The sequence below is a fragment of the Anguilla rostrata genome, chromosome 15 (genome assembly GCF_018555375.3).
Source record: "Anguilla rostrata isolate EN2019 chromosome 15, ASM1855537v3, whole genome shotgun sequence".
Lineage (NCBI taxonomy): Eukaryota > Metazoa > Chordata > Actinopteri > Anguilliformes > Anguillidae > Anguilla > Anguilla rostrata.
Genome location: NC_057947.1, coordinates 20,927,346 through 20,940,234, shown reverse-complemented (window position 1 = coordinate 20,940,234; position 12,889 = coordinate 20,927,346). Strand labels below are relative to the sequence as shown.

Sequence of the window (12,889 nt, the reverse complement as noted above, 5' to 3'; positions counted from 1 at the left end):
AAGCTTACATGATGTGAGGGGCATGAGAGTGAGATGCAACAGCCCTTGAACCTGTTTCAAAACTGGTAAGCCAGAGCATGGAGAAGAACAGGCTCAGGAGCATCATGGGTAAAAGCGATCCCCTCTCCCCACCCACCAAGCGGCACTCAAGAGCTCCCGCGGACCCGCGTGGTCCTGACAGCACAGCTTTCATCTCAGCCCGCGTACTATACACCCACCCTGCAGCGCCACACACGGCATGGCAAAAACACCCCGCCTGCCAAATACCCAGCGTCACCTGCGTGAGGAATTTCCGCCCCTCGTCTGCAGCCCATGCGTCGCCCGTGCCCCACGAGGGCCCCTCTGTCCCCGTGCTAAAGTTAGCGGCGCTAATGCTAACACCAGCGGTGGAGGCCGCGCTAACCGCGTGGTTCCCACGTGGGGGCTTTAGCCCTGCGGCCGGAGCGGGGCTGCATCCACAGCCAGGTCGTCACGCGGACACGGTCAGCTGATTCCCCCCCAGCTGAAATTCCCCTACCCCCCGCCCGCCCCCCATCGCTGTGAGTCTCCCTCATGTGCGGCCGGCTCCAATGCCTGCCCCCCCCCCCCCGCAGTTCTTACAATGACGCTTTGTGCGAGCTCGTAGATCAGCTTCTTGGCCTCGCCACCCGAGAATCGGACATGCGGAAATAACCCTACAGTAAAAACCCTTACCGACGGCCAAACCTGCTTACATACCCAAAATGCTGATGCCTCCCAGAAGAGCCTGCAATTCATTTTGAGCTCCGATTAGACAAACAAACCAGGGATGTGAAATTCCAGTCTTTGGAGATTGGTTGAACAGAGCTTTGGATGACCCAGATTAACTGTAAAGTTTCATGTCATTTTTCAGAAAACAAAGTAAACAGTGGCTATTTAAATCCATCTGCGGAACACTCTGACCAGGGAAGTCCCACTGAGGTTAAGGGAAAGACCTTTCAAACACTTGAGAGATAAAGAGATAAAAATGCAGGCACAAGGCCAGACAGAGACAGAAAGGCATGGAAAACATGTGAAAGAGACAGGCAGAGAAAATAAAGAGCAAATGTTCAAGCAGAGAGGGATAAAATCGGAGAGAAAATCAGAGGAAACGGTACCATTGTTCCCTCGCTCTTGCTTCGTGTGACTTCTCTCTGCAGACGAGCCACGGCCAGTTTCTCCCTGGATGACAGAGGGAAAAAAACAAGGGGAGTGAGCCGCTTGTGACTTTCAGCACCACGTCCTCACAAGGTCAGGACAACACTCTCCCTGAGACACCGCGACAGGATCCTGATACACTGTTTACAGAGAGCCACAACTTCCGGGAGAACAGAAAGGGTCACTTAATGTTACTTTCAGTGTGCTGGAGTTCAACTCCACACACACATACATACACATAAACATACATACACACAAACACACACACACACACACACACACACGCACGCACGCATGCACGCACATACATATGCACACACATACACACACACATACACACACACGCACGCGTGCACGCACGCACATACACATGCACACACATACACACACATGCGCACACGCACACTTACTTACCCACACAGACACCCTCTACACACAAACACAGACGCAGACAGACGTACACGCATCGTCTGCCTATCTGATGAAAAGCCTTAAGCATTTTCGCTTTGATGTGCTAACACAGACACCGCTCTGTGCAGCTTCTTCCAGTTTGTTGAGTGGCAGCTACTTGTAGGCACGCATACCTTTCATAGTCTGATGTCTGGAAGAAACAGACCAGAATTAACACCGCGGTTTAACTCTCGCCCCACTGTCGGCGTGGAACAGGCGAGCAGACTGAATTACATCTCGCTTATCGGCTTGAAATATGTGACGCTTCTCATTCAGCCTTAAACAAAACATTCAACTCAAGGTTGTGTGCAAATGGCACTTTCCCCTTTAGTCATTTATTCTGCAAAATGCAGACCGAGCACAAATGCTGAATCCCCATTGAGTGGGATTTCAAAAGTACCGCCTTCAATAGGGAAAATGTACTAGTAATATTAATAAAAAATAAAAACAGACTCGAGAAGAGAAACAGTCACAGGTATGAATAATGCTGTGTATAGCCTACATCTGGGTGTTTATGTGTTGAGCGCACGCATTATCCGCCACGCTAACGTGCAATGAGGCATTGCCAAGTCATGCACATGCTGTATGGGGAGCCATAATGGAGTGGAGGGAAAGCCAGTGGTAAAAACATACAGAGTGTATACATGAGAGACGCTGAAGCTGTTGGCCCATGACCCAGCACCTCGATTCCAGGGGATAAAGACTCACGCATCCAATGCAGACACATTCCTGTCCACTTCAGTCAACCTTTTCCTGCTACCTTTGACATTCTGCTGCTAGTGGAGCCAAAATCTGATTGGTCATGGAGTCAAAGATGGCCAAAGATGTCGTTTGACATGTCCCACGTTGACATTCTTATAATCAGGTTGCGATACTGTCCTTACTTAAAGGGTATCTAGGGCAGCTGTCTAAGAAGCCAATCATCAGTGATTTCCATTTACAAATATAACTTAACAAGTATAATCAGTTGGAGGATGAAATTAATTAAAGGTTTTCTTTTAAATGACAGTCAAGCTTAGAGTACGCAGTGCTATTTTGGTCCAGATAATAGCCACTGTGCATTTGGTGGGATTATTCTTATCTCAGAGCTGAAAACAGCTCCGTCGGCTTAGAGGCAGAGAACTGTAATTCACTTTCTTCCGAGACACAGAACATTATATAAAGAGGCTGAAATGTAATGGGCTAAGCTTAAAACAGGGACTGCAATCAGCCAATGAAAACTGACCATTTGACAACATAGCAGTCCGGCTGATGAAAAATGCCAATTGAGCAACTGCCACAGTAAATGGCAAGCGTAATGCTACAGCTTCTGAAAATGACCATTTAGCAAATGAGCATTTTAGATGATGAAAAGCTTACCAATTCTGTAGCATTACATGACAGTGTATGAAAAATCAACAAATGACCATAAAATGTTACATGGAGTGACAAATGAGCATCTGGCAAAGCAACATTCTGGCCAATGAAAAATGCCCATTTTGACATCAGCACATTCTGAGAGCTTTTTCTCACAAGACTGGCCACCTCACAAAGCACCCACAGCAGCTGAGACCCAGCTGGGGAGCCGCCAAAGACCAAAGACACAAAACCACAGAGAGCACACTGTGAACAGATGCCGAGGAGAAAGAGCTCGCTCAAACACCCTTGCGAGCGCCAGTTTGTCCCACCAATCACTAGCCCTGGGTTTCTCTGTTCTCGCACAGCCGGCCCCGGGGCCTTCGGGGCCCCTTCTCCAGGCCCTGTCCATTAGAGCGGGCTTTCAGCGCGCTTATGCGCAGACACGACCCAGAGAAGCCAAACATGAAAGGAAAAATGCTTCATGCGCCACAGAGAATCATTGCCAAAAAGACATCATCTGACATTCTGTATAAAACATAATTATAGTAATTGGTACATATTTAACCAGCAGTCAAAACAAAGTTTCTCTGCAGCCCATTTAAAGTAACATCGGGTATCTGATTTCAGTTCCTCGAGGGGAACGGCAAATGGGTACGTTAATAGCGCAAATTTAAGTCTAGAAATAAGTTAGCGCTTCATGGCGTCTGAAGGGAAGTATTGACTTCCTTTTCTCCTTCGAAATTCAACCCCCGGAGTCTGTCCATGTGACTAAATAATGCTGCAATACAGACAGAGCATTTGCGTAACGGGAAGCCGGAAGGACAGGCGGAGAAAAGCATCCTAATTACACTTAAGTTTCCTCACAAGCCGTGAGATCGGTTTGGCTTTTCCCTCACATCACGTCTGCGAAACAAAGCCGGTGAATGTGCAGGCGTTGATGGGAGGCTCTGTCGCTTCTCTCCCGGCCCGGCGCGTAATCAGCCGCTGCAGCCAGCGTCTGCGCCCGGCTGTTTGGAGCTGGCAGCCGGGGGCTCGGAAGGCACGCTGAGGACTGTTATGATGCGCCGCTGATTAGCTGGAAGTGTCTGGGAGCTCTCCCGGAATTAAACGAACACGCCAGCCCCACCCTTTAATCAGCGTTAGGGGCCCAGCGCAAACAGCCAGTTATGTGCGGTCACGTGACCAGCGCAAACTGAAGGAGTCAGCAGTTAGTCACTGGTTAGGGGACCGTTGATTAGAGCTGGCTGCCTGTCTGAAGATTTCCCAGGGAAGAAGGTGGGGCCGCTGTGATTGCCTTGTTGCCCGGAGATGGGGAGGGGGTTTCCCGGCATGATGTCCTTGGCTAGAGGCAGTGGCTCCTCTTCTCCAGACCCATATCACTGCTAGGATTAACAGGAAGATACAGAATACGACAGTGTGTGCCTGTGCGTGTCTGTGTGTGCATGCATGTGTAAATGTGTGTCTACCCATGTGTGCCTGCATGAATGCGTTTGTATTGTATGTGTATACATGTGTGTGTGTGTGTTTAGGTCTGAGTGTGTGTGTGTGCATGCGTATGCACGTGGGTGTGTGTGTGTGTGTGTATATGTGTGTTTGTGTGTAGGTCTGCGTGTGTGTGCGTGTGTGTGTGTGTGTAGGTCTGCGTGTGTGTGCGTGTGTGTGTGTAGGTCTGCGTGTGTGTGTGTGTGTGTGTGTGTGTGTGTGTGCGTGCGTGTGTGTAGGTCTGCGTGTGTGTGTGTGTGTGTGTGTGTCTGGCGTGTGTGGTGTGTGTGGCGTAGTTGTGTGTGTGTGCATGTGTGTGTGTGTGTGTGTGTGTGCGTAGGTCTGTGTGTGTGTGCATGTGTGTGTGTGTGTGTGCGTAGGTCTGTGTGTGTGTGCATGTGTGTGTGTGTGTGTGTGTCGTGTGTGTGTGTGTGTGTGTGTGTGTGCGAGGTCTGCGTGTGTGGTGTGTGTGTGTGTGGTAGGTCTGAGTGTGTGTGTGGTGCGTATGCATGTGGGTGTGTGTGTGTGTGTTTGTGTGTGTGTGTAGGTCTGCGTGTGTGTGCGTGTGTGTGTGTGTGTAGGTCTGCGTGTGTGTAGGTCTGCATGTGTGTGTGTGTGTGTGTGTGCGTAGGTCTGTGTGTGTGTGTGTGTGTAGGTCTGCGTGTGTGTGTGTAGGTCTGCATGTGTGTGTGCGTGTTTGTGCATGTGTGTGTGTGCCCGTGTGAGCACTCACCCCCCACTTCCATCTTGTTTCCCAGTGATTAGCGGAACTCAGTGGGTAAACTCGATTAGGCCAATCAAAACAATCAACAAATAAAGACTGGCATGGTGCTGGGCTCCAGCTGTTCTCACTGGAGTGGAATGGCCTGGCAGTGCTGGCTCCCGGAGCTGTGTGCCAGGGAGGGAGAACCAACGGCCCGGGGCTACGCTTCAGTGGAGCGCACCACCCGCTAACATCACCCTGCTTCCCACGCCCGCGCCGGGGAGGGCGAACCGAAACGTCAAAGGGGAGCACCCCGCACCGAAGCTCTATATCAGCATCACTCCGCCCACATCATTAAACCGAGCCTCTCGCTCACAGAACACTGCTGCCTGTGCAGCTACACTATGAGCGCTGCTACATCTTTAATGTGACTGCAGCCAAGCGGAAACTCCACCCACCTATGAGAAAATAACATCCAGGTGATATCAGAGGCACACCTTCTCAGTAAACTAACCACCAAAAAATGTATCTGCTGCATATGAGCTACAAATACGGTGGCCACGTTTCTTGAGATGTTGAACAGCTTCATTTTTCCTAGCGGTTCTGAGCAGAGGTATTTAAACATCACAGCAGCTGAAAAAGTGGAAAACACAGCTGTCAGGCACCTGTCCGCTAAGTGCACTCAGCTCACACGCGTATTACTGATCATTTCCTCATTTAATCTGAGCTAATTATTACTTAGCGTACTCCTGGGCTCTTCTGACAGCTTGGGACACATCCAAATCTTTCATCAAGTGAAAAGGGAACTCAAATGACCCTTTAGTTTGTGACAAACGCCTTTTTTGACAGCGCAAGTGTAGTTTTGTGCCTCTGAAGGGGACAGTGATTTCTTAAACAAGGTGACAGCGATCCACGGAGGGCTGGCCAATCGGCTATCACAAGGAGCAGTTATCCAGATGAGCCTCAGCCATGGAGGTATGCCAGATCACTGTTTATTTCTCCTGCCATCTCTGAGCTCCAGTCCATTTCTATCGTTCTCCACATTATTAACAGCATGCAGCCAGGACTAAAAATAAAACAAGAACATTACATCAAATTTATAAACACGATTCATCTTCCAGGGTGCTCTTTCAATCGTAAATATCTCAATGCACACAATTCACTGAAAACAAGACATTGACGAACCAGCTGAGATTCCCTTAAATAGCATTTAATTTTCAGTTCATTCCAGTTAGCTTCCACCCAGCTGAGCATTGCTCCAGTACACTGTTCGCTTACTGCAATCCTGCCGTTGATCCGGGAACATCTCCATCCAAGCATAAAGCAGCTACTGAGGTTACTGCATATAAACCAATCAGCTCTGTCTTGGGAATGCATCGGTGATCATCTATTGCAGAGTCTTAGGCAGACAGTTGGACAAAGGGCAAATTTAGAGGTGTCAGGTAAGATAAATTAGCCAGCACTGGAAGAGTATAGCTCAGTAAGAAGATACAGTTTAGGGAAAGGGTTTGGAAAGCCCACCATTTTAGAAACGGTGTTGAGTTCCACCACCAAACGTCCGGCCAAACATTTTCTCTGGGGATCGTTTTTAAACGTTTATCGACTTTTTCCAGAGAATATCAACAAAGTTTCACAGCATGCTTAGATTTTAAATGAACAGCTTAAGGTAAATGGTATTTTACTTGTTCTTTAGAGGGCCATTAGAGTCCTTTATGGATGCCATAAATCCATGGGGGCCTCCATGGGAGGCACTGTGGAAAATGGCAGTACGGTTGGTAAGTCACACAGCGCTATTCCATTACAGGCATGTAACCGAAGACTGCTCAGAGAGCAGTGTACGATTGAATATTCACTGAGCTGCATCAGTCCACAAATAGGTCATTCCAGCTCGGACTGCAAGTTCGTAGCTGTGCTGGGATGATGGGGGGAAATTTACAGTTGCAGCTCACGCAAGGGCTGGAGCCAGTAAGTGTGGGAAGCAGATACGGACAGGAGAAAAAATGTCTCTCTCGGCATCCCCCCAAACCCCCCAGTCCTACTTCACCGCAAAGGACAGTAGCCATGGAAACTATCTGGCCCTGGCAGACCAGATTTTCTCTGGGGTGAAACCGGTAACCTTCGGTAGCTACTTCCACCCACATCTGGGCATCGAGGGCTCCACTCCTCTCAGAGGAGAAGCTGCCTTCTACAGCTACACACAATATGGCAACCCTGAGACAGCCTCAGGGGAAACTATTCATCATGATGGAAGACATACAGACGTGAGCATGTGCATGATGTTGCCTGGTCTGGTCATGGCTAGCCATTTCCAGACATTCACAGTGCTGTTTGTACTTGCGCAACAATGTCAGTTTGTACCGACTGAAACTGAGTTTGACCACGCCTATGGAGCATGCCTCCTTTTGCTCCACCCACGGTGAATAATCTTGGGCTAATCATGAGACAAACATTCCATTTGTTAATCTGCCACCTCTAACAGTGCCGCTACTTTCTCTCTGAGGTGTATAGGTCAGAAACTATGCAACGTGCTGGGGAACTGCAAGAGAGCTGACCGCAGAACACTGTAGGCCAATCGCGATGAGGTTAGCAAGAGCTCAAAACCTAAGTTTTGGACCAACTGGGCTGCTGAGCTTTGAGCTGTGGTCAAGTCAGCTGAGCTCAAGGCTTACCTGAGCCCTAAGAGTCACCCAATCGCACTTTGAATGGACTTAAACATGGCACAGCCTGTTATGTTATGTTATGTTATGAGACAAGTTGTCACTATTTTAAGGCTGCTCTTAGCCAAACCGTCCCACTGCTCCACAGGTAAACACATCCTTCAGGCTTAGAGAAACTGTGTAGCGCTCTCCATCCCTCTCGTCAAACTTGTCGGTGCCTGCCACCGCCGTCACGGTAATAACGTTTACTACGGGCGGCCAACCCGCGATTTGGGAACAGAATTTCTCTTTTGATCTGGCTTTGATCAAGCTGGGAACAAAGAGGGGCTCGGAGACAGGAGAGATAAGCGGAACAAAGGCACCGCGACACAGCAAACTGCTGAAAAGCTCCTTCCAAACAACAATACCTGGCAGCGTGGGCATGAATAATTAACCGGCGCTAATGTGATGAGGATTCCTGGGATGCGGGCGGTGCACGTCACGTTCCCCCTAAATCATTGATGACAGTGTGTGAGCCACGGGCAGAGGAGTCAGAGAGCGTGTATTTATTTAGTAAACTTGTTCCTGATCGTTCACTTATCAAGATTGGCAAGCGCGCGAGCATATATGAATCGTCCCAACTTGTTTAAAAGCTGGTTTTGAAATAAATTAAACTTCCAATCTTTTTATTACAATCAAACCTCGTTCATCCAATCCAAATCTTCTTGCTGTAACAAGATTCCTTTATTGTAACAAGACCCTGTTTAATCAATCCAAATTCTTAACTCACACCAATAGCCAGGAAGACTGTGTACAAACTTCATTGTATCAGCCTTCGAAATTCAGTAGCACTGCTCGTAATGTGCAGGACAAAAATACGAACTCAACAGAACCTACACCCCCTGATTAGAACGTGAAATACAATTTACACTCGCTCCTGAGCAAAACTCTTAATTAAGGCATGTCACGCTCCCCGTCTCCATGGCGAAAAACCAGATCTTTTTTCAAGGGGGGAGTGTGTTTTAAAGGCGGCTTGCGGTTAATGAACAGTCGAGGTATTTAAAGAAGGTATCTTTTATTACAGGATGGCATTTTAACCGCTATGAAAGATTTCTTTCATTCAGAAGCCTAGCAACCTGCAACCGGCGAGCCGTGGAATGCGCTAAGTGCACACGGATTCCCACCCCCCGCCCACGGTTTCGCCAGCTCATTTCACCTCCGCGCTCAACTGCGGTCCAAAAACATTCCTTCCAGAGCACAAACCGGTGCACAATGATGGACCAGATGTGCCATATGGCTGCTGCCACCAAGACAGGGCCAGGGCCAGGGACAGCGTTCTGCAAAACATGAGGGATGTGCCACCAACACCCCCCCCCACCCCCCCCAAAAAAAACAAGTGTAGTCACAACCTTAGGGTTGCAGACATGGAGCTGTTAGTGTTCTTCCCTTGAGCTAGGTACTTGACCTCACCTTCAGTAAATATCTGGCAGCACAAGAGGTCAACAACATGTACTGTTGCCTTAGGTAAGGGCATCTTCTCAGATCTAACGTTCTGTAGAATTCTTATCGTTCCTGTCCTTGAGAAATGAAACCTTTGTCCTCCAGAAGGCCTTCTCAAAGCCACTGTGGGGTATTTAATGGCAGGCTACCCATCACTGCTGGCTCTCACGTTCCAACACAAGCAGAATGGCCCGTTAGACGGCACCAGCCAAGCGGTTTGGTGTTCTAGGTGACATTCCACCTCAAGAATTTGAGAGACGGTAAACACGGCCTCCAGTGTTTGGAGTCTCCCTGGGGAAACGTTACAAACACGATGTTTCAACATGCAGTGAGAGGAGAGCCACAGTCTTCCCAGCAAAGACAAACAGCAGCACCAAAGGCGGCCAGGGGCTGTTCGCTTTTCCCACAATTACGCCACAATTAAAGATTTAGGTGGCCGGGTGATTTATGTTTGTTTGCGGACACTCGTCCACTCTCTCTCTCTTGAACCTCAACATAAATCCAGTATATGCTCCTGCCGCAAACGCGTGATTCTCTAAGGAGATTTCCGCAGTCAGGGATCAACGCATAGTTCAAATACCCTTCAAACAGCAACGCTACATAGTGACTGCAAGGTCTGCATTTGTGACGTTTTTGGGAAATTGCTTTTTGGGAAAATGGTGCAGTGTTAGGCATGGAAGCCTTGACATGCCTCGTGTGTACTTTCCTTGAAAATCGAATAAGTAAGTGCCTGCTGTATCACTAAATATCAGCACCCATGTCAGGGTGCTTATCTAAATCTGTGACCCCCATATTGTCAGTGTCTTAAAACAATATCCACTTTCGATCTTGATCCAAGAACATTCATATTCACAGGCTTTATTAATCTTTAATTCATCTCTCTAGAGCAGTGGTGCAGTGTAGGGAACACAGATCTTGGTGAGTAATCAGAAGGGTGCACGGTCCATGGCCATGAGGGGGAACTGCGATGGTGCCCTATAGTAAGGCACTTCATCCCAGTTGTATTGGAGAGTTGCACAAACTGACAACCTGTACAAAAAAGGAAGCTCTGTAGGTCTCATAGAATAGGGGTTACTGCCAAGAACATAATAATGGTGAGGCCAACACTGAATGTAATAAGGAAGACCCAAGAAAGTGTCTTTGCATTGAACAGAAAAAAATAATCCATTGTTCGAACCATCTGGCAGAGCAAGCCATAACTTGTAAATAATAATTAACAAATTAGTATTTCATTTTTGAAAGAAGAATAAAAGAAAGGCTTGCACACGGGTGAAATCACACAGGGCAAAGGGCCAGACACAGAAACCACTAATAGGCGCTGGCTTCATAGCAGCAGTTGACTGACAATTGGGCAGGGATAATCTGAGACTCCAGGCGAAACCGTAATAGGGTTTAACGCAGGAGACTCGGCTGTTGAAAGGCAATGCATTTCAGCATGTTAAAAAAAGAGAAACGCTTAAACACTTTTAGCTTCGGGTCACCTTCAGAACTTGGATGTGGCTTCAGTGAGCGCACTGGCAGTCCCGGCCCTATCGTCACATTCGCAATCAGCCCCGAGGAAAACAGAGCAGTGCCTCCCTGCTTGCTCTTCACAGCCCTTTGAAGTCATTCAAATTTTGTGGCGTAGAAATGGATAACAAAACAATGGTCTCCAACTATCTTCACTTTCTGCATCTGAAATCTATCAGTGGCACTCATGTCCTCTGAGCAGCAGAGAGTTTAAACCCGACGCGCTGCCCTGTGGTTCCTGCGTGCGGGCAGAGAGGACGGACTTCCTGATCGCTATCTGCAGAGCGAAATTAAGTGCAGATATCCATCGGGGCGAGGCGCGGGCGGCGGCGTACGGCGTTAGCTCTGGCTTCCCCACCAAGGCGTTTGATCACTCCGGTTTCCCCTGCCTCTCTCTCTGCCGAACGCCGTTTGGGGGGGGTGGGGGGGGCTGATAAGACTCCCCGGAGATGCGGCTCCGAGGCTAATTAAAACGGCCCAGCGGGAAAAGACAGGGAGGCGCTCAGGAAATTTTCACAAGCGGAGATTGCCCCTGTCAGTCTGCTGAAAGAGGCCGGGACCGTCCCTCTTGTTTTCTGGGGAACAGGCCGAGACCATCCCTCTCAGTTTTTTTTGGAAGAAGCAGAGACTCTCCGCTCTCATTTTGTTGAAAGGAGCTTAGATCATCCCTTTCTTCAGGGAGAAGAGGGACAGAATACCGCCTGTCTTTCTGTGGGGACGGGGGCGAAAGACCCCGGGTCCGTTCCTCTGGGAAGAATGCTAAAATATGCGGCTGGGGGTCAGGGAACGCAGTGGCCCTCGCGGAGAGCGGCCGCCCCTGCGAGCCAATGGCGGGGCAGGCCAGCGGTTCCCACGGGCAGCCTCTGGCACACAGACTACCCATGCTCCCCATCACGCAGTTTATTAGCTTAGCGCATATTCTCATCCAGTTACACAGCGCTCTAATTAGCACTGAGCTCCAGTGTCCACCCCCTCCCCGCTCGGCTGTGGAGCCTGCGATCATCAGGGTGCTAACCCAGCTCCTTAACCCCCGGCTCTGACCGGGCCCTCCGTCCCCAGCCTCTGTCTGCCCCCCTGTCAACGCTGTCTGTCAGTAACGGCTCTGGAATGCCTGGCATTTCTTTTTTTGAGTTGGTATTTGACCCAAGAAACTCAATAATGAGAATTTGGCTACGGTACAAAAAAAACCCCCGCTGCATTTTTTCAGCTCGACCGCTACCTGTGGGCGCAGGTGAGGCCGGCCGATCGGGGGCGTGATTTCCTGACTGACGCTCTCCGCAAACGTGCAGTCTCAGTCAAAACATCCCAGGGTTTTCTTTTATTAAATCAGTGTACATTTACATCTCTGAATGTCCTTTTCATCAACTCTCTGACCCCTGGCTATGAACACACAAAGCACAGCAAATTCCACTGGTAATATAGGCCAGCATCCAAACTTCTCTATAAAAAGGGGAAGTATGCAGGCTCTGTGGGGGGTGAGGAGGGGGGAACACCACCAAGACAGACATTTCTCCAATCCCACTGTGATGCGGATGGACATTTCCATTTTTAATTCCACACCATGAAATCCTTTCTCTTCCAATCCTCTTACTCTAAGCCTCAGGTACGTCTCGTCACACTCTCTCTCTTAGCGACCACACGCAGCAGTCTGAGCACATCTGAGGCCCTCAAACGCTTTTGGCGGTCATGCTTACAGTGAGCTAATGAGGACGGCTTTTCTCTCTATTTAGTGGACCTATCACATAAAGGTTTGTCTCCAAGTTCTTTGAGATGTCTCCAGGCTCTTTGTATGTATAAAGAACATGCTTTGTGCCTTACGAGCTTATTCTGCACACTTCTATCAGACATTCAGGCCAAGATGTGTTCAGTAAAAGCAGGCGAAAGCCCATAAAAATGGTAGAGAATTTTTTGGCAGCGGTTTCTTTTCAAAAAGCTGGAACCCTCGGCGTGATCAATGTGCCAAACAGTCAAATACTCTGGAAGTGTGTTCATTCCCTACCTGTAGATCTCAGCCTGGAGCACTGTGATTCAGAGGTGAGCAATGATTGGATCAGAGCAGCAGTTACATTTCATTACACATGGAATGGCCAATCAGGTTTGTCTGGAGCAGACCGGG

The 12,889-nt window shown here is 48.9% G+C and overlaps 1 protein-coding gene across 5 annotated transcripts in view; it reads right to left on the bottom strand.

Annotated features, from left to right (window-relative positions):
• Nucleotides 1–12,889, bottom strand: part of LOC135240391 (nck-associated protein 5-like) — a 186,524-nt gene that overhangs the window by 105,092 nt on the left and 68,543 nt on the right. For 4 of the 5 annotated variants that reach the window (XR_010325670.1, XM_064309802.1, XM_064309801.1 and 1 more), the window contains one exon: nucleotides 1,116–1,175. Coding sequence is in view for 4 of the 5 variants with exons in the window: in XM_064309802.1 (XP_064165872.1) it covers nucleotides 1,116–1,175 (60 nt within the window). In the remaining variant the exon portion in view is untranslated. Of the gene's footprint in view, nucleotides 1–1,115; nucleotides 1,180–12,889 lie in introns of all 5 variants that reach the window. The other variant, XM_064309803.1, reaches the window with a different exon arrangement.